This window comes from Eumetopias jubatus, unplaced genomic scaffold (genome assembly GCF_037043125.1).
Source record: "Eumetopias jubatus isolate StellerSeaLion01/CBP00866 unplaced genomic scaffold, mEumJub1_p1.0 scaffold_6, whole genome shotgun sequence".
NCBI classification, from domain to species: Eukaryota; Metazoa; Chordata; class Mammalia; order Carnivora; family Otariidae; genus Eumetopias; species Eumetopias jubatus.
Window position 1 is genome coordinate 5622099 of NW_028274812.1, and position 23245 is coordinate 5645343.

The 23245-nt window shown below is 35.3% G+C and overlaps 1 protein-coding gene and 1 pseudogene across 8 annotated transcripts in view; both read right to left on the minus strand.

The window, feature by feature from the left end:
• Window positions 1-23245, minus strand: part of QKI (QKI, KH domain containing RNA binding) — a 156304-nt gene that overhangs the window by 77362 nt on the left and 55697 nt on the right. For all 8 annotated transcript variants that reach the window (XR_003609316.2, XM_028103283.2, XM_028103280.2 and 5 more), the window contains exon 3: window positions 19635-19751. Coding sequence is in view for 7 of the 8 variants with exons in the window: in XM_028103283.2 (XP_027959084.1) it covers window positions 19635-19751 (117 nt within the window). In the remaining variant the exon portion in view is untranslated. The remainder of the gene's footprint in view (window positions 1-19634; window positions 19752-23245) is intronic.
• Window positions 20830-21049, minus strand: LOC114209371 (U2 spliceosomal RNA; annotated as a pseudogene).

Genomic DNA, 23245 nt, shown 5'->3' on the forward strand with positions numbered 1-23245 from the left:
ACTAGTTTAATGAAAAATGACAATATGCTTTTGGGTATACCTTAAAGAGAGTTTTATTTGAACCAGCCTAGGGCTCAGCTGGGGATGTGGGAGATTGGGGATGACAAGCATCTTGAACTTAATCAGAGACAGTCCCATTAGGTATCCTCTAACTGGAGGTGACAGAGGACACAAAATATCACTCTGGGATATTTACATGCACCTCAACCGAGACTACAGTAGAATACTCCATTTTGAAAAAAGTCTCTACCCAGGAGATCTGATCAAGACAACAATGTTACTTCCTGCCAACAGATTTCTGCCATCATGCCAAATATATGTTTTTTTTTATTTTAAATTCTTTCGCCAGCTAGTTCTACAAGTGTATAATGCTCTAAACATAAACTCATGTACTGTTCTCCATGGTGACTTCATTCCTTTCTTCTGATAATTATAACCCACAATAAAGAGTACATTTTAAAAAATGTTAACTTCTAGGGGTGCCTGGGTGACTCAGTCATTAAGTGTCTGCCTTCGGCTCAGGTCATGATCCCAGGGTCCTGGGATCGAGCCCTGCATCGGGCTCCCTGCTCCGCGGGAAGCGTGCTTCTCCCCCCCCCCCGCTCCCCCTGCTTGTGTTCCCTCTCTCGCTGTCTCTCAATGTGTGTCAAATAAATAAATAAAATCTTTAAAAATTAATAAATAAAAATTAAAAAAAATAAAAAAAACTTAACTTCTAAAACATCACATTTGTGATGTGAGATGCTTCTAACAACCACATTCCTGCTGGGGTTTTAAGATATGAAAAGATCTGATCAAATGCTTAAGAAAACTGTGACTCAAAAACCTTAGGCTATGTTATATCAACAAAAGTGCCCTACACACAAAGGAAATTCTAAAACGTGGTAAGTGAGATTGTGTTTATTCTATGAATTACCTAGACAGTTAAAACAATCAAATAAAAAAGTTTAAAGAAACTCAAGGTCAATCAGGTAACGGAAATAGAAGATTGAACTGCTTGGCAATGGGTGAGAAGAAACTATTTCCTGATACAGAGTACTACAAACTTACACCTACCTAGACAGAAGACACATGCACATATACATGTACAAACAAGACAGTAGTAGCAAAACAACTCACTTTAGGGAAAAATAGAAAAGTTGTTGTGCAAATAATCTGGGAAAAAGAAGAGTAAAGAGAGGAGGTTGCAGAAGTCTGACCAAAGAGTAAGGACAGCACTGCCTGGGCCAGCGGTGCTAAAAAATCTGAACAGACTGAGCTGCACAAGTATATAAATCTGTTAATGGCCAATCGTGGATAGAAAGAATTGAGGATGTCTCCTATGTATTTTTTTTTTTAAACCATGGCTGCTGATAAAAACAGACCAATAAAGAACATGAATCAAATCCTATAAACAAGCAAGGAAGGCATCAAGTGCAAGAGGGCAGAATGATCTGATCCTCAAATACACACATTTTCCCAAATATACAGAATTTTTCTCCAAATATACAGAAATTAGTTCTTATTCTAAAGGAAGCACTTTGAAACAGACATATTAAAAGCAACATTTTCATTTTATAACAAAAATTTCGTAAGTCCACAGTATCATTCCATAACAAATCTCATACAGGGAATACAAAAGTAGACTTAACAACAATGCTCATGTTTTGCAGAAAAAACTAACACAAAAACAATGCCCAAATCTGAGGGTGACTATGCAATTTGTCATTCAAACCAGTATACTTTGAAAATGAAAGGAAATATTATCAATAATTAGACCTATACAATAAATATAGCTCAAACTGCCCTGAGCAAACCAGAACTTAGTATCACCCTTCCAAAGAGCTATACAAAAAAACAACTTAGCATGGTATCAAAATACGAAGATAATATGGCTTAGAAACACCGTACATCGTTTTACAACAAACATTTACTCCTGTTTTTATTAGATCATTTGGTAATAAATATAGCATATCTGAACAAAATACAACTAATTGGGCAAATTCTGACCTATACCATAGGAGTCAATTCCTCCAAAAACTAAATCATTGCACAAAAATATTCCTTAGAAAGTTTTAAAAATATAAAGATTTGCTATTGAGTTGAGAATTTCAAAAAATTTAAATTTCACACTTTTCACATACTGTAAAAAATAAACTATGCAATTATCAAAAGCAATTAAAATTTCTTAAGTTAATAAAATTGTTTTAAAAAGCAAAGTAATTGAAAAAAGTAACTGAGAAGAGTGGAATTTCTAATTTTATCCTATAGAATGAAATAATTTATAACAGAATGTAAGATTTAATTGACTAAATAAAACCATAACAATTAGAGAAAACAGCAAATACCTATATGAACTACTGGGAAATGTAAAAACCTCTGAGCTTCACCCTAAAGACAGAATCCTCTAAAACAACAATAAAATACAGTTGGACTGTCCAAGTGAAAACTTCATTATGCAAAATAATTATAAGCAAAATTGAAAGGCAAAAGATTCCTTCCTTCAACATGTATTTCCTGAGTACCGACTATGTGGCAGGTACTTAACAGCTTTACCACTCAGGACAGGACGGTGAACAAAATGAACAAAATAGAACACCAAACACACTCCCCTAGAAAGAGGGATAAATAATAATAAACACATAAAATATCTCAAGAGTGATGATGGATACGAAACAAAATGTAAAAGGAGAGTGGAGGAGCCTCAGAGGTTGGCCATATTTGAGCAGAGTGGTTATGGAAGGTCTCTCTGAAAAAGTGAAATTGAACGAAATCTGAAATGAAATGGGGATGGGTTTACACTGCTTTGGAGGAAGAGTATCCCAGGTAGGGGGTGGCAAGACCAAACTCTACAATGAGAGCATTAGTTTACAGAATGGCAAGACGGGTGCTCAGTCACAGAGGCGGCAAACAGAAGAGAAGCCCGGAAGGCAGCTGGACAAGACCATGGTGGGCCTATCAGCCACAGTAAAGATATGACTCTTAAATACAGGAACCTACACGATAGGACTATTTTAAAAATTCACTCTGGTTGCTAAAGGGAGACAGGCAGGAACAGGGGACATAAGGAAATCGGAAGGCTACCCAGGAAGCGCACAATGTAGTCATCAAACCCACCCACTCAAACCAGCCTGGTTCAAATCCTGACTAAGCAACTCACTAGCAGGTTAAGAGAAGGTTCTTACCTTCCCTACCCATATTTCCTCAAGGATAAAATTAGAATAAAGACAGTAGCTACCTCATAGCACTGGCTGAGGATTAAATGGGTTAATTCACATGTAATGAGGATACAAAGCAGCAGCTAAATCTAGCAACTGCTCCGTGTGTTGCAGCCTTAACACCACTACCACCTCCACCTCCACCAGTAACTGAGCATTACCTTCACCACTCATTCCTATCTCCACCAAACCAGTCAAGATGTTAAGTAAGCAAGCTGCAATTCAGGGGAGATTCCAGTAGAGAGAGAAATTCTAAAGCCAATATAATATAACATAATATGTATATATGTATATACATATGCATATAATATAAAAATATTATATATATATAACAAAAAAACATGTATATATTATACATATGCAACATATATATATAATATATACTGCCGCTGCAGCTCTCTAAAGATGTAAATTTTCGTAGGGAGATGATGAAACCTGAATCTAAGCATAAATAAGGAAAACAAAAGCCTTCTCTCTGGAATTAGAACTATCTGAAAAGAAGAAACTTTGCCAGTGGACAGTGAAAAACAAAAAAGCTGATCATGATTAAAGAAGCTAAAGTGTAAAGTGTTAAGAGGGTAGACATGAGAAATCTAAAGGTCACTGGTTGTGGGGGGTGATGGCTTCTGCTGTTAGTCTAAATGGATAGAACTCTGGAACATCCAGCTTCCCTGAATAGTTAGCACCACCCTTAGATTTACCTAGAGAACCAAAAGGAGATGGACAAGTTGCACCAATTCTAGTTAGATTCAGGACAAAGAGAATCTATTACTTATAATGTTATTTGAAATAAGTTGATTTCCGGGCTCCCTGCTCGGCAGGGAGTCTGCTTCTCCCTCTGATCCTCCCCCCCACCATGTGCTCTCTCTCATTCTCTCTCTTTCAAATAAATAAATAAAATCTTTAAAAAAAATGAAATAAGTTGATTTCCTGTATGCTTTAATGAATAAATGCTAAGTCTTCTAGGATATGCTAATAAATATATAAAACATAGAAAGAGTTTTAGACCTATCAGAAATGACAGGCAGTATCTTCATTACAGCTGAATGTCAAGTGATAAATATGAAGCCAATGACAGAGAAAAATAACAATTTTGCAAACACTATTATAGTAATAATGGATGTGAGCCAAGACTCATTAACCGATCCTACAACTATGGGGCAGAATCTTGTTGAGAACAGGATATTTACAAAGTTCCAAAGTGTTCCCCTTACATTAATTATTAATGTAAAAGGGGGAAAAGTACCTCTACCGTGAAAAAATATGACTGACGTCATTTTAACCAAATGATTAACGTTAATATCATCAAAACGGGGCAGACTAACACTGTGTAACTAATGCAGTGTGCTGAGGACTGGGCATCACTTTTAAAAACATTCCTGCCCAAAATGCATGGCCTGAATCTAATCATGAGAAAACAATGAAACAAACCCAAATCATAAAAGACAGTAAAAGGCTGCGTAGCTGCTTCCAATTAGAGATCTAGAGACACAACTGTCAAATGCAATCCAAACTGGTTTCTGGGACAGAAGAATTTAAATGAATGAAAAATTGGAGAAACTTGAGTTTAGAATGTGTATCAAAGAATGTAATATTGTAGCAGTGTTAAATTTGCTAGATGTGAAGAAAGAGACCTTGATAATGTAAATAGACGTTCTTGTTCTAAGGAAACGCACTCTTAACACAGGGGTGAAGGGTCAGGGCATCTGCAACTTAACTCTCAAATGATTCAGCAAATAAAAGGTAATAATAATTTTATATACACACATGTGTGCACACAAATAGATCAATTTTCATTACTCAGGGTAGTTATGATCTATAAAGTCCTGTGAACACTGAATTAGAGAATACTAAACCATTGCTCCTAAGGGAAATATAGGATTATACTACTGTGAGCCTCTGGTCACAACATTTTCATCAATCGGTGGATATGTAATCCGGTTTTATCTGTGTTATGTTTGTGTGTATGTTTAAAGACACCTTAATTAATACATACTGTTAATTCATTAACATTGATTTAACAGCCAACAACACTGTAACTCGCTCCTGAAGGAAGACTAACACATGTGTTTTCTTCCTAAGGCATGTCACAGTCTTCTTGTGCTTAGAAACACTAGATAGCAATTTGTTTGGGGGTCATTTTTAACACCAAAATCACCAGCAAAAAGCAACTATGCAAAAAACATAGCACAAGCAGACGGTGAAAAGAACACTTATTCACAGCATTAAAGCTAAAACAAGAGACTGGTGTTGCCTTACTTGACTTCAGCTGGGAACAAGAGCACTGGATGAACCACAATTCTTTTTTTTTTTTTTTTTGCTGCTCTGAGCATGTCCATGAATAACTGAAAGTGCCACGAGTATTAATTACTAATAAATTTTAGCAAATAGGCGAATTCACAAGTACACAATTAGAAAATAATGGGCATTAACTGTATGTACATAAGTGAATACATCTACATATACATATATAAAACAAAGGAAGAGAACACATATGTGCACAAACATGTACAAAATGTTAATAAATCTGGCAAATCTAGGTAAGGGGCATACAGGACCCATTGTTTAGGTATAAATTTGCATTTTTTCAAAGTGATAATTAAAAGAAAACATAAAACAGTGGTTTGGGGTGGTAGCAATGACAGGCAATACAAAAGTGAATATTAAAGTCAAATAAATATATAGTAACAGATTTAACCTCGCTAACCAAAAATATGCAAATCAATACAGACTATATTTTTGTCCCCTAAAAAACTGGTATCCCAAGTTTAGAGAATATTCATTACAAAACATTTTCACTTCCTGTTGAGACTGTTTATAATTTCAAATAGTAGCTTTAAAAGGCAATTTTGGTAATACATTTTCAACCAATTATACTTCTATAAATTCATCCTAATAATATGTGCAGATGTTCTTCACAACATTTTCATAGTAAAAAACAATTCATTTTCTAACATCTACATGAGTTTTTATGGGCATAAACAGATACAATATTCTTAAGTAAAATATATCAGTTTACAAAAACAAATGGTCTCAAAATATGCATCAACATATAAATGTAACACCTGCCTCCAAATGGGAAAGATTATGGTTTACAAAAAAATTGTCTAACAGTTTCCATACTAAATATGAAAGGCTTTCATAATCAAGAAAAAAATTATTTTGCAATAGATAAACTTAAGTATTTGCCTTTACTATGCGTGACTTCTTTTAAAGTTGTGACCTCTTTTAAATTTTAAATATCTTAAAACACTTTGATGCAACAGCTTGATCGTATTATACATACTCAAGTATAAGGATACTTCCAATTGTTTCTTAACATTTCATAATCTCATAATTTAAATGAACACAAGTTACTAGGCAAAAATTAATCTTATTAGTTACAAAGATGAAATTATACAAAACTTTCTTTACATCATATTCTTAAAACCATTTTCAATATGAAATGATTAGTCCTCTATATGTAGCATACTTTACAGGTATTTGAATTCAGCAAAAACTTACGTTAAAGAACTTATGAACACCTTTATAAAACATGCCTATCTGCTATAATTTCTATTTACTCTCTTCTAAGTAAAACATAACTCACAAAATAAAAGTTATTTCAATAACCTGAGATTCCGTTTTAATTTTTTGGACCCATAGGCTGTGATACTGACCTGGTATAACAAATTATAACCAAAAAAAAACCCAAACCCACAAAACAATTATACCTGTCTCTAAAAGCAAAAGAGTTAACAATTATACATAAAAGTTGACATGTTTTAAAATCAAAAGAGCAACAATATAATTTCTGTGAATCATTACCAATGATTCATAACTGGAGTTAAACAGAAAAATAAACCTAGTAGGACAGAACAGGAGGGCTCACTAGACTTATGACACTGCCTAACAACTTGTTGTTAATATGACAGAAGAAACTGTCCAGTTTGTTATAAAGGATTTTGAAAAAGAAAATCAACTGATGCAGCATTATATACACATAAGCAACATTCCACTACTAATTCTGTCAACACAACACTGAATCCTCTCAAAAGAAAATCTGTTATATACAACACAACTACAAGGTGCTCAAATATTCTTTAACTAAATTGACTGCAATCCAATCAAGACTTAATTTTAAAAGGCTCATTAACAGCATCTAGTGATAAAATGGACTCTCCCTTTTCACTGAAACTCGTATCTCATTTCATTAGACATGGACAATTAACTCATCTTGGTATTAGATCTATGGCAAGTAATTAGCTTAAGTTTTACAGGTTACTTAATGTGTTACTTTATTAATGAAAACAAAGGTTTATTCTCATTGGATCCATCTTTTTACTCCTCAAAGAGTGCCTCACCAATTTTAATAACTGTACCTGAAATAAACAGAATTTTTATTTCAAATCCTCCCAATCTCTCTTAACAATTAATATGGCAAAACAGTGGCTCTATTTTCTAATAGTGTCTTGAGATACTATCCAATCTGAAATAAACATCTAATTTTTAATGCACTGTTTTATACTTTCCTATCTTAAAATAAGGCTAAGCCACTTGAGTCCATAATAAACAAAATTAATATTCTAAAATGATATTTTAAAAACACAGCAAAACTGAGAGAGTGAGAAGAACAAAGTAGAGAGGGGAGAGAACACCATGAAGCTAGTTTACAGTTCTGTAAACCAGCAGATCAAGTCATAAGCTGGTATTTAAACAGGTGCGGTTGGGAAATACAGCCTTCAAGTATAGAAATCAAGTGAGTTTAGAAACTTTTACAACATTCCAACTGGGTAATTTTATCTGTTGATATAAAAAGTTCTAAACAGGACTGAATCTGTCTTTTCCAAATTCTATTTATCTGATAATTTCATTATAGTTTACAAAAAGATTGGTCTCCAATGGATTAGAATTGTTCTGTAATGGTCTTTTACAGCAGGTTATTTGAAAAGCACTAATTCAACTCTTCAGAAAGGCAAGCCTTCCTTTCTTTTTAAAAAGAAACCTATCAACCACCTTGAGGTTGAATTCAAGACCAAATCCTGTAACATTAAAAAAAAAAAAAAAAAAAGGACTACAGTTACTAGGGAATTAGTTTATAGCTATAACAGCACACTTTCAAGACATTAAGTACTACCATATGATTATGTCAAAGGCTCCAAGGTTTAAGAGATTGTATTTGCTTTGAATTCAAAGTCTATTTAAGATCAGAGGATCTAAGTTTCAAAGATACTGATTTTATCTCAACACAAGGGAGAACTTTCTAACAAACTTGGTCATTTGTTTTTGGTCTTAGGACACTTCTCCCTTCCACCTATCCCTTCTACTACTGCCCAGTTATCTTTTTCAGAACAATTAACATAAAACTTCTTACCTTAAAAACATGAGCACCAATGCACTGCTTTCAAAAAAAAAAAAAAGGTTTAGTATTCAAGTCCTTATATCCTCAGATCTCAGTCTTGTCTCCAATATCTACACTGCCTTCCCCACCATACCACCTTGTAACTTCCACTGCAACAGGCCAAGTATTAGCGTGACAACATACACAGGTTGATCCTACTGGTTTGCAGATTACCATTCTTCTCAACTGTCTTGTAAATTCCTGCTGTAGTCCAATGCTCTCTAGCTTTTCCTAAAACCTTCAACATGCAACAGAACTCATTACATACTTCCTTGACTTCCCACAGCACAACGTATAACATCTACTGGAGCGTTTACCACCCTGTGTATTAATTCACTGTTAACACATCAGTCTTCCACAGATGAAAGCTCCTTGAGGGCAAAAATCGTAAGCACTGAAAAATATTTGCTGCCTGAGAAGGCATTAAATCAACTATGAAAGGAGGTACCAAAAATTGAGTAACAATCATTTGCAATGTAGGAATAAAGTATCACAGAATTAAATATCACAAGGGTGGCTGGACTTCATGGCTTTAATAAGGTTCCTTCCAAACCAGATTACATAATACTATAATTTTCATAATCATTCTTTTAAAGTGATCTGTTTTCATAGCTAAATACTATAATTCAAATCAGATTCATGAAACTTTATAAGTATACAATACAATACAAATTATAAGATTTTTAAGATTAAGAGAGAATCTGTAGAAGTTCCTACTTTCAAATGCATCAAGTCAAAGGTACCAATAAGAGGGAGTGTGTGAGTGGGGGGAGTAAGGCAGGGATATAAAGTAGAGAGGAAAAACCATTCCTTGCAGGGATTAAATGGCCTTTCCCAACTAAGGACTCCACAAGAGAATCAAGTCTTAATGCCGGGCCCAAGGCATAAATTATATATAATTAACTTCTCTCCTACACATCTATAATGATACTTGTTACGAATCACTCTAGGTAAAACTGAAGAATTTTTATGGTCTGTGGTTCAGAAGAGGAACCCTAGCTGAGAAAGGCCATATAAACTAACAGAAAATCACAGCACTTTTCCTCTTGAAAACATTTTAAATAGTAATTAATTTCTCAGGCACAAACAGAACTTTGTTACAATTACAATGTACCTAAAGACCAGTTATACTATTTCAACTATGTCTAATAATTATTTATAAGTGGTTTGGATGGGAACATAAATATATTGCAAAGAAATGACTAATTGGGAAACCATAAAAGGTTGCATTGCTCATAACAGCAATGACCTTTTACACACAAGCACATACACACAAATATAGTTTCTTTAAAAGTGCCTTTAACAGATGTTCAATCTCCTGTATAAAAGTTTAAGACTGCTGGTGAATCCTTTGGGAAACTGGAACTCTCACAGATTGTTGGTAGTAATGCAAAATGAGAACCCCTAGAGAGAGAGAAATTCAGCACTAGCTAGCAAAATTACATAATACGATACCACTTCTAGAACTCTATCCTGAAGGTAAACTAATGAGACCACGAAAAAATGTATATAAAGGCTATTCAGTACCGCACTCTCCCTATGTGTAACAGCAAAAGCCTAGGAGCAGGGCCACCTGGGTGGCTCAGTGGGTGAAGAGGCCAACTCTTGACTTCAGGTCAGGTCATGAGCCCTGGGTCCTGAACAGAGCCCCATGTCTGGCTCCTTGCTCAGTAGGGAGTCTGCCTGAGGACTCTCTCTCCATCTCCCTCCACCCCCTTCCCCCACTCAGGCTTGCATGCTCGCGCTCTCTCTCTAAAATAAATAAATAGGGGCGCCTGGGTGGTTCAGTAGGTTAAGTGTCTGCCTCCAGCTCAGGTCATGATCCCAGGGCCTTGGGACTACTGAGCCCCGCATCGGGCTCCTTGCTCAGGTAGCCTTGCTCAGGTAGCCTGCTCCCCCTGCCTGTGCTCTCCCTCTCTCTGCCAAATAAATAAAATCTTTAAAAAAAAATTAAAGAAAAAATAAAGAAATCTTAAAAAAAAATGCCTAGAGGCAATCTAAATGCCCATTAATAGGGGAATGTTGGAATAATTTATGGTATAATCCACATAATGGAATATGATAAAGTTATTAAAAGGACTGTCTCAATATACCCCCACAAAGTGATCTCAACAATATACTGTTAAACAAAAACAAAGTAAGGCGTAGAAAAGTGTGTAATGTGTATATAACTACCTATGAAAAGTGAGAAATTACACACACAGGCATACACAACTGTCATACTTATGTAACTGTTTGTGTCAAAAAAAGAAATATAAGGATAACCTGGAAACAAATATAAAAAATTTATCTGAAGAGCAAGGCGCGGGAATACATACAGGCAACAGGAGTAAGAGCCAGAGTCTCTGAAAATGCCCTACTTATAGATTTGACTTTGAGCCATGTAAATATTTTACAAGTAACAGAAAAATAACTGAAGCAACTATTAAAATTAGAAAACCAAGTGCAAATGAGCTTAAATGTAGACCCTTATAATGATGTACCTGTTATACACTCGGAAATTACTCAGTGTTTTAAAAGAAAGAATTTCAATCTCTGGTGGGATATACTCTAAAAACAATATGAACTGGGGAAAAATTGTTTTCACTATGTTGTTGATAGTAGTGTTTGTACTGTTATTCTGAGACTTTTATATATTTTAGATTAAAGCAAATGAGTCATCATTTTGTGTCTTTAGGAACCAGATTTTTCAGTGGGAAAGAAAACAGATATATAAGATCAAGTAAATAAAACACCGTAGCCCTGATTTTGAATGAGAATGAACTTGTATACATCTATATTCCTGAATGTGTGTGTGTATGTATGTACGTATCTCCTAACTCTGTCCTGAAAAGGTCTATAAATAATGAGTATCACTTAAGCCCAAAATGCAATATCTACTTACTATTTTTCACTAAAAGTAACTAGGATTCCTTAAAGAAATGGCTGATTCCATGTCTGGGAGGAAATTTTCTAAGCTGACACTGGACTATCATACCACACTAGAAAGCAAAGTTACTAGCCCCAACCACTGGGGTAGTGTCAGAAGGACTTAGAAGTGAACTTGAGGAGGCCCCCAATGGCCGAACAACAGGATCATTAAAAACACTATCTGCAATGAACTGAGACATCCAAATAGTTTACATGAATTCATAATGATATTCAAAAAGAAAAAAAAAAAAAAACCCTATTCTTTACCTTTAAAGGATTCCTAGGAACCAATCATTTTTAAACTAGTAAATAAAGAAATGAGCATTTATCTAGCCTTTCCTCTAAAAAGTAAATCTAGCTAATATTAATGAAGAAACAGGATATAACCATTTTGCAACTCCTACTGAAATAAAAGGCCTAAAAAACCTACCATCACCACACTACTTGTGAAATATTCTTTCAAAAAGAAGAAAGGAAATGAGGGAGAGCAGGAGATCTGAATGTGATTAAACCAAACCTTTCTCACTTACCAAAAAATATAGAGGACAGAGATCAGTGTTAAACACCACCATGCAATCAGCAAAATCCACAGTAATAATTGAGGATAAATAACTCAGTCCCTTGACAAATAAAATGTAAGGAGAAATGGAGCTGAGGGACTGAAGGGCTTAAGCAATCTATCAATTAACTGCAGTGTATACGGCCCTCACTTGGATGCCATTCAAACCAAGTATTTTAAAAACACATTTATGAGACAAGAGGGGAACTATGAACACCGACTAGATATTTGATAACAAAGAAAATCTGGGGTGATAAAAATGCATAAACATGATAGCATTAAAGAGCCCTGTTATTTTAGAAAAATGTAATAAAATATTTACAGAGGAAATTATGTCTGGAATGTGCTCCCCAAATCATGTGGCATGCAGAAGAGGAATTAAGAGCCATGGAGGAGTGAGGGCATACTTGGAAGGAGACAGGCAATGCTGATGCTAGGTGATGGATTACTGTTATTTAAAATTAGCCATGATGGGTATTAAGGAGGGCACGTGATATGATGAGCACTGGTTGCTGTACACAACTGGTGAAATCGTTGAACGCTGCCATCAAAAACTAATTGAACATAATAAATAAAAAAAAATTAGCCATGATGAAAAATTTAAAAGAATAAACTGTACCTATGCTAAAGGATGTCAGAAAGTTAAGTATTCAACAAGATCATTAAAACAGGTTGTCTGAACCATGCTTGTACCTGATGTTATGTCACTGTCCATTATAGCCACCTTAGGACGTCAACCAAAAAAAACTGTATTAATTTGATCTCTTTCAAAGTGTTGAGACAGCAGTAACATCTTCCATAAGAATAAAAGTCTAAGCAACTCCCCAACAAACTCAAGAAAATTTATCTTTGCATATTGCTGTCAATATTGCCTTGAAGCATCCTTTGTAAGTGTGTCTTCCTATTACCCAGCACAAAGTCTTAGACATTATAAAGCTCAATTATTTAGTGGATTGACACAGAACAGGATACAGAGTTGCAGAAGAAAATGCTAATTATAAAGCATCATATCTAATATTATCCATGTTCTATAACACATGTGAATGTATGTATAACTATAAGAAGAACAATCTGTAAGAAGACAGGCCAAAACTGTCAACAAGGGTAGGCTGTAGAGTGACAGCACAGGTGGTGCCTTTAATTTTTTTTCAGACTATCTGTATTCTTAAACTTTTCCAAAAATATGTATTAGTGACGTAATTAAAATATATATTAACCATAAGAAATGAAGTAATAGGACTTAAGAAATAAGAAAAATTTGTAATGTATATGAAAAGATGTAAAAATGTTATGAAATTGTGTCTGCAATTATACAATATGCCTCTCTAATAACGTTTCATAAATCATGTTCCACAAAACACTGTATATCCCTTATAAATAAAATTAAAAATTTATTACAGATTGATCAGGTTTTAAATTCAAAGCCCATATTCTGATGAGAATGATTTGCATAGTTCAATTTGAATGTTCAATGAGAGCTGCGTTTATATTTACTGCTGTCATCAGGTAGAAATGGAGGACTGGATAAGTTACATCACCTCTTTAAGCCTCCAATCCTGTTAGAAGAGTAAAACTATCTTCTGAGGTTATTGCATGGTCTGAATCAGACATTGCACAGATTGTGAAAGCAGTGATACCATCTGGCCATAGTTATTAGCAGCCCTAGAAGGGCCATCTGATTCCTTAAGTGCATATCCCTTCATTTCAAGCAAAGAGCTCTACGTAAAATTACTAAATCTCAATGGAAATTTCCAGAAGATACATTTTAACTAACCTGGCTTTGATCAACTGTAGACATTTCTCTCATAAACATTTTTGGCTGGGGGGCGGGAGTGGGAAGCAGAAACACAAGCATGGATACTTAGTCCCCACTTATTTATGACAGGGGAGCTCTCAGAGAAAAGCTAATGGATGTTGAAGAGACAAATCCCCAAGAATGTCCCCTATAACACCACTCACAAAGACTCCCAAAGGTGAACTTCACTTACCACTTTAATAACTATCACTCCACAATATTATCAAGTATCTAATTTATGCATGAAACACTCTTCTGTTTTAATGACTTACATGTACTCATCTGCTACAGTGGAAACCAGCTGACTGCCACCTCTGTTTTTTGAAGATGAACCCATTCCCTCTAGCATTAAGACATTTTTCCCAGAGCTCTCCACCTGGCCCCTGTAGCCCTCTGCTACATCAACTGAAAAACTACCAAAAATCATTTTCTTTTCCAAAAATTACTTCTCTAGAATTTCTATGCTCAACTATATAGTTTTCTATCAAGAAAATGGGATTAAATCCTTCCTAAAGGAGGATTTCTGAAAATCCAGGGAATGACACAAAAACAAAATCTCAAAATGTATTATCCCTGAGGAAAAAACTAAAAACTTTAGAGAAGTTTCACAAAATATATTCATGTTGACTTCATAGTCAAAGCTTAAAACTACTCAATATTCAAGTTCTAATATTTCTGAAGTTGCTACCGCTCTCAGAAATGGTTCAAGTAGGAAGTAGTACACCACAGGATAGAATACAGGCTGTAGGTTGAATTTGGACTGCTACTTTTTGGTATGTGACCTTTGGCCACATTACTCAACCTCCTGAGGCTCAATTTCCTCACCCACAAAATAGGAATAATAAAACTCAGATTACCTCACACCTGTCAGAATGGATAAAATTAACAACACAAGAAACAACAGGTGTTGGCAAGGATGTGGAGAAAAAGGAACCCTGTTGCACTCACTGTTGGTGGGAATGCAAACTGGTTGCAGCCACTGTGGAAAACAGTAAGGAGGTTCCTCATAAAGTTAAAAACAGAACTACCTTACCATCCAGCAATCACACTATGGGTATTACCCAAACAATACAAAAACACTAATACAAAGGGATTCACGCCCCCCCCAGCAGCATTATTTACAATACCCAAGATATGGAAACAGCCCAAGGGTCCACTGATTGATGAATGGATAAAATAAGATGTGGTATGTATATATAATGAAATATCATTTAGACAGAAGAAAGAGGAGAGGGGTGGAGGGTTGGGTTAAATAGGTGAAGGGGATTAGGGGGTGCATTTGTGGTGATGAGCAACGGGTGATGTATGGAATTACTGAATCACTGTACTGTACACCTGAAACCAATAAAACACTATAAAAAATAAAATAAATGATATAAAATATAAAATGATATAAATAAAAAATAAATGATAAAAAAATAATAAACTTACAAGATATGGAAATAAACCTAAAACAAATGAATGTATAATACCTAGAATAATGCTTGATACAAAGTACACACTCTATGAATCACAAGAACGATCCATAAAGAGGCACCTCGGTGGCTCAGTTAGTTGAGCATCCAACTCTTGGTTTTGGCTAAGGTCTGATCTCCGGGTCCTGAGACTGAGCCCCGTGTTGGGCTCCGCGTTCTGCCTGGAGTTGCTTTGCTTGAGTTTCTCTCTCCCTCTCTCCCATCCCTCTTCCCCACACTCCTACCTCCCTCCCTCCCTCTCTCATAAATAAATAAATCTTTAAAAAAGAAAATTAAAAAGAACTATCCATAAAACTACTGGTTTCCACTTGCTGACACCATGGTACCATATACTTAATCAGAGACAGAGGGATAGTTAGCCTGCTCCAGATAAGTACTGGCTGAAACAGAGCAGCTTTCCAAGCTTTGGTCATCGTCTCTCATAAAATCTGACTACAGCTCCTGCTCTTTGGTTCCATGAAGTTTACCCACTACCATTCCACTGACACTTGTACACAAAAATCAATGCTGTTATGCCCACCAATAACTCTGAAGTAATACCGATCCAACAGAATAAAAATTAAAGTGGCATTTTCACTCCCTTGCTTAAAACCAACAGCTTAGAATAATATGGTACTGCTTATCTTGCCCAAAGAATTAAAAGCACATCAGGTTTATAATTTCCTCTATTTATAAACTTTTCTATGGGGATGTGGGGGGGAGGCATCTATGCCTTTCATTTATTACCTAAACATTCATTCCTTTTTCAGATTTTTTTTTTCAGATCCTACTCTGTGCTAGGTACTCATCAAACATCAGGTAAATGCTCCATAAAATAGACATGCTTTGCCTTCACTGAGTTTACCAGGCTAGTGAAGGATGCAGATCAGCAAACAGCATTTTCCATCATATTTTAGGCAACAGTAAATTAAGATTTTCTAGCTTTCTCAGCTTTTACAAAAATTGACAGCTCTGCAGAAAAGCTTAAAGCCAACTGGCTTTTCCTTTGAAACACCTGAAATACACCTAAATCAGCCTAGTACTAAGAAGTATCTCATCAATACTTCTTTTTGTCTCCATCTGCTTGTCAAGTTCTTTACCAAAATAATCGTCAAACAACAATCGACAGCACTTTCCATTTGACTTTACTTTCATTAACATTTTTAAGAGCTCAATGAATAGAGTAACTACAGCATTAACCAAAATGACTTGATTAACAATTAATTATGTGTAGATTTACATTAAAATTATAGAAGACACCTCTGGTATTAAAAATACGTGCACAGGGGCGCCTGGGTGGCTCAGTTATTGAGCATCTGCCTTTGGCTCAGGTCGTGATCTCAGGGTCCTGGGATCGAGCCCCACATCGGGCTCCCTGCTCCGCGGGAAGCCTGCTTCTCCCTCTCCCACTCCCCCTGCTTGTGTTCCCTCTCTCGCTGTCTCTCTCTGCCAAATAAATAAAATCTTTAAAAAAAAAAAAATACGTGCATAAATTCTTCACAGACTCCATATACCGTAATATCAAACATATGATAGTCATTCAAACTAATTTGATATGCCTAAAGTACGTTCATCTGTAGCATTTTAATAAAACTAAAGATATAATCTGTGGCCAAATTTTTCTGGTGTCTTATTGTTACTCTTGCATTATGTATAATCTATTAAGTTCGTTTTATTTTGGTAGCCAACAGTACAAATTAAAAAGAAAAAGAAAATGTAAACTGCTTCTATTTGTGGTTAAGAACAAAGTGGACAAGACAGAATATGGATGCACCAACCACCAAAGAAAACAGAAAAGCAATGAGACTATGGGATATTTAAAGGTCATAAAACAAGGTATTCTCCTCTACAAAACTTAAAAAAAAAACAAAACAGTAGCAGTCCCCCCACCTTGATGCAACATAAGAGTTTAAACATAGAATGCACTAACTATCCAATTACAGTCGTCCCCGCTCATCTGCAGCTTTGCTTTCTGCGATTTCAGTTACCCACGGTCAGCCTAAGTCAGGAAGGAGATGATCCTCCTTCTAACTCATCATCAAGTCAATAGTAGCCTAATGTCACAGTCTCTATCATTCATCTCACTTAATCTCATCATGTAGGCATTTTACCATCTGATATCATCACCAGGGTGAGTACAGTATATTAAGATATTATGAGAGAGAGACCACATTCACATGACTTACTAAAATATACTGTTGTAATTGTTCTATTACTAATTATTGCTGTTAATCTCTTACTGTGCCTAATTTATATGTTAAACTTAACAGAAGTATGTATGTATAGGAAAATGCATAGTATATACAAGGTTCAGTACTATCTGCATTTTCAGGCATCCAGGGGTCTTAGAATGCCCCCCCACCTGTGAATAAGGGGCACTACTGTAATAATAAAAAGATAAAATTTATGAGGAACAATGATTAACATTAATCTATCACTTACTATGATCCAAAGCACTGTTCTAAGGGCTTTATAACTAATTTAATCTTCACAATCACCTTATTACTACTCCCATTTTTATAAAGCAGAAGGAGATTAATTTGTCCAATGTCACAAAGCTGCTAATTGATAGAACCAAGATTCAAACCTAAACAATCTGGTCACAAAGCTCACTGATTTAACTATTTGGTTCTTCTGCCAAAGACAGGAGGATATGTTCTTCAGGCTAAAATTTCAACCCCAATCAAAAAAAAAAAAAAAAAAAAAACAACTCATGATGTCTCATTACACAGGTTCCAAGCTCTAATCCTTGGTGTCTATGAGTGTATGAGTGGAGAAGGGGAGGGTCATTACTACAGAATTAACAGAGGCTGAGGAGAGGGGAAAACATGTTTTTTCACTGATTTATAGAGTAACTGTTTAATTGATGGATACACTAATCTTAAGGTAAAGATTTATTTGTCCATCAACTGTCAACCTCATTTTTCTATGGCTCTTAAATTGCTTAATGCCAATACAACTATTAAGTGGAAACGGGAACCAAAACTCCATGCCGATATAAGACTGCCACTTAGCTGATTCAGAAAATGCTTATGTTTTAAGGTTCTAATAAAAAATGTTTTAAATACAATATTTAAATTTGCTGAAGGAGAACTCACACAGCCTCAAAATATCTTTAAACTCAGCTGACAAGAACAGGTTATAGTAAGATTTAAAGATAATTGGTATTATTGGGGACGCCCCCTCCCCACGCACACTCAATTTTGCAGCTACAAAGTCATTATTTGTCTGCAAGGTGAGAAAATGACTGCAATCCAGTCAGGTGGTGGGAGAGTGTAAATGAAATGAGGTGGAAGGTCAGAAAAGAAGCACATCAGAATGAAGTCAGAATACTTTGTAGACCTGGTGTTTGTTCCATAAACTCCATAAAGTGACTCAACGCACACACTCCAACGTAAGCTGACTATGCATCTATTACTTGATAGCCCTTTCAAGGCAATGTATTAAAAAAATAATACCCTCCGGGACAGTATGTTTAATATTTGGCAATCAAATCTAGGTTTTTCTTCTTTTAAATCGAAGTATAATTCTTATACAGTGTTACATTAGTTTCAGGGGTGAATGGACCTAGAGGGTATTTGCTAAGTGAAATGAGTCAAAGATAAATACCATGTGATTTCATTTATATGTGGAATTTTTTTTAAAAGGTTATTTTTTTTTTAAAAATCAAACACTGTTTTACAGATACACATTCTAAAATATCCCGCCTAACAGTATCATTGGATAACAGGAAACTAGGCAAATAAACCCTTCCTAAAAACAGTATTTAAAGTAGATAGTTAGGTATTTATTAATTAAACTAGAAGAACAATAAGTGGCAGAAGAAATAAACAGAAAACAGGAACAATATAAACTGTCTAATAAACTTACAATCGACACAAAATGTTAGTGAAATCCAAGATGAGTATCATATGGCTAGTTATAGCTTTTTTTTTCTGTTTAACAGCTCTCCTGGTTATCTGACACACACAGCTAAAGCTATTCATTTGATCACTTTCATTTAAATCTCATCAACAGAAACATTTTAGATTTTTAAAACTTTTAATGACATACCTTTATATATACATTATAGTGTGACTAGTTTCCAAATTGGCAGCTTCTCAACTGTAAATACCAAAATAAGTTAACATGATGGACTGAGTGATACCTTAGTTGGCTAAAACTCATGATAATCAACAAGAAAAAAATCATGACAACACCTTAAAAAAGTTCAAAAGTTTCAGATATGAATTAATGTATAGTGCTTTATGCACAGAAGATCTGGATATTTTATTATTAGAATGCAAAAGTATAAGTAAATTATTCACATCAAGACTTGCCCCCAAGTTCAAGGACTTACCTTCTTTTTATCCCTCATCGAGCCTTTGCCTCGGACCATTATTTTACATCCTGTTTCTGCTTCAAGTTGTTTAGCAGTAAGTCCTCTAGGTCCAAGGATTCTCCCAACAAAATTAAACTGGGGAAAAAAAAAGTCACTATATATTATTCACTTGCTTGAATTTAGAGCTCTTAAAATTATTTTAAAATGTATTTTTACTTTGTCAAGTTAAATATTTTTTAATAAATCTTAGAGTACTTAGGAATTTCTAGCTCAGTTTGATGGTGTAATTACAAAAGCTCACTGTTCAGCATGGAAGTTTTATATGTATTAACACAAATTATGAATTAGAACCCTATCTACATAAAACAGGTACTATACTGAACTGTCCATCAACATGTAATCTAAACCAGAATAAACCAGTATATTAAAGCTTGACAAAATCTTAGATGCCACCCAATACAAATCCCTTCTACAAAACTCTGTAATGTCAGCGTACAGAGAATTGTTCATTATGTTAAACAGTAATTGCATTTTTTTACAGAGATCCTTGGGAAAAATTCCTGTCTCATTTATCTAACAAGAAAATACTTTCTCCAAAGCAACTATTCAGAGAGAATTGTAGTTTTTTGTTGGCTTCCATAACACCAATGGCCAAATTTGGATTCCACCCTATACTATTTCAGTCTTAAGAGCATATTATTTTTTGCACAATTTTATGTCTGTACCTTAGTTTTCTTCCTTTTTTTTCCATTTCTAACTTTAACTTATACCACTAGCTTTGCAAGGAGCCTTAATTCTTTCCACGAGTAGGACAGCAATAAAAATAATTGTATAACTAACAGCCATCCCTCAGTAGAAGCTTCTAGTACAAAGGCCAACAGGAAGCACAGACTGACTCTGAATACCGAAAAGTAAAATTTCCTCATTCACAGGTCAACTGCACAAAAGACAAAAAAAATGAGTATTTACCATCAATTCCACAAAAAGCCATGGTGGTTTTTATTTATTCAAATAGGTACCGATTCATGTATTTATAGCTTCCTACCTTTTTCTTGCAATTGATCCTACTACTAGCATATCATTACATAAAAGTAATATGCTAGCATTCACTGCTTTAAGGGCTTAAGAAGCTAAGGCATTTCTCCAATCTTCTGTACTCCCAACAGCTTTTTACTTTCCCTCACTAAGCTGCTCACAGTATTTCCACATCTTACAAGTGATAGGCAAATCAAAGATGGATAATACACATGCCTAGCTGGGAGAAAGCACCCTTCCCTCAGGGGCTTTGTCCACCCCAAAACTCACAGACTGATCCTATAAGCACTTGATCTAGCTCTACAAGATCCCCAATTCTGAAATTTGCCTTTCCATTCAAATAAAACTGGTAAGAACAGATACTACACTTGATCTTAGCCAAAAGGCCGAGATAGAACCCCTTATCCTTGCCTCGTTCCTTGGCATATAGTATTTTTCTACTTCTTTAATCAACCTAAATCCCTGCCATCATCCATGTTAACAATGCACTTGCTTCCAACCCAGAATCCCTTTTCTACATCTCCAATTTGAATAAATTCAAGAACTATACTATTATTAAGTGTTTAAAAAACTCTTAAAGCACACAGATCCCAACTGGTATCCAAGCTCCAATACTGAATAATAATGAGGAATTTGAAAGTCACATCAAAATAAGCCTCAGTTATACAATGGAGATGATACCATCTGGCGGCGCTGTACTGAGGAGTGTATGTGTGTACAGCACAATACATATAAAAGGTTCAATACAAGGTCTGGCACATATAGTGGATAATTAATACCCTACCAAGTCCACTACAAACTCACTTTAGGAAACCTCAGGCCTTCGATCAAATATCCAGCTTGGAATATCCATATAAGGGGATATGGTCCATAGCAAATTTATCCTAGAGAACTCCAGAGAAACCTGACACTCAGAGAGCTCTGTAGAAAACCAGAAAAAAAAAAAAAGGTGGAAATGGCATACAGAACACCAACAAACAGGGATCTAACTTGCAGGTAACAGGCTTGAGTTTCTGTCTCCATAAACAGCATCTGGCTACCTTCTCAAAGTTGACACTTCAGATGATGACCTCAAACTTGAGGACTGCAGTGGGTGAGCCCAGTACATAAACATGTAAGTTCATAATTCAAATGTTCAGTGCTTCATACTTAAATATGAATAGACAAAGCAGGTTCACCAAAGACCTGAGAAGGCTAACAAGAAAGAGACAGTACAAAATAAAGAAAGAGGACAAGGGACCACTCCTTGAGGAAAAAGACTCTTGGTAAAGAAGATAATATTCAAAAAGAACTCCTTCGTACATAGCGCTGAACTATTTTCTAAAATGGCTGTATGCATTGATAAGTCCCCAAAGAAGAGAAGAATTTGTTTTGATCCAACTTCCTCTCCAGCACTCCCTAACAATGCTTTTTATTTTAGCCATTCTGATGCACTTGCTGAATGTCTGAATTAGCATTCTCCTGATTACTAATAAAGTTCATTTTTTCAGGTTTACTGGCCATTCAGATCTATACTTTTCTTGAAGCACTCCTGAAGTTTCTAGACTACTTTTTATTGTGTTAGTGTTTTCTTAAGTGATTTCTACTTTGTGGTTACAGGTGTACCAAATACCTTTTCCCATCCTGTGGCTTGCCTCCTAGTTTGTTTGTTTGTTTTTTAAAGATTGATTATTTATTTATTTAAGAGAAAGAGAGTGAGCGTGTGCACAGAGGGAGAGGGAGAAGACGACTCCCCACTGAGCAGAAAGCCTGATCCCAGCATCCCGAGACCATGACCAGAGCGGACGGCAGATGCTTAACTGCTTGAGCCACCCGGGCGCCCAGTGCCTCCTAGTTCTTTAATGGTGTTGTATAACTGAATTTAATTGGACTGAATTAATTTTCATGTAGCTCAAGTTATCAGTCTTCTCTTCATGTCAGTGGGGTCTTTCCCTATCCCAAGATCATGAAAAGATATCGTTCTGTATTAACTTTTAGAAGCTTTACTATTCTTTCGCATTTATACCCACAGTATACCAGGAATTAATGTCTGTAATGGTACCGCTTTTTCCCTTTCTCTCACATGGACACCCAATTGTCCTAGCATATTTTACTGAAAAGACTATCCTTTTCCAATTACTCTATGGTGCCATTACTGTCATAAATAACACCTATATATGCTTGGGTCTATTTCTGAGTTCTCTATTTTATTACATTAATCTATTTGCTTAGCCTTGCTTTAATATCACACTGAATTAATTATTGTAACTTTATAATAAAATCTTGATATGCAGTATACCAAGCTATTCTACCTTGCTCGTACTGTAGAATGTCTCATCTACTCATTCCCTTTGTTTCTGAACAGATTTTTAAACCAGCTGGTCAATTTCTGAAATAATACTGGTGGTAATTTTAATTGAGATATTACAACAGAGGCTTCAAAACCACGAGCACAGTGTAATTTCTTTATTTGATCAGGTCTGCTTTAATACCTATCAAAAATATAAGGCTTTTTTTTGTGACTTTACTCATTTTTGTTAGACTTATTCCTAGATATTTGGGGGTTCATTTTTGCTACTGTATGTATTTTTTAATTCATTTTTGTTCCTTGTATA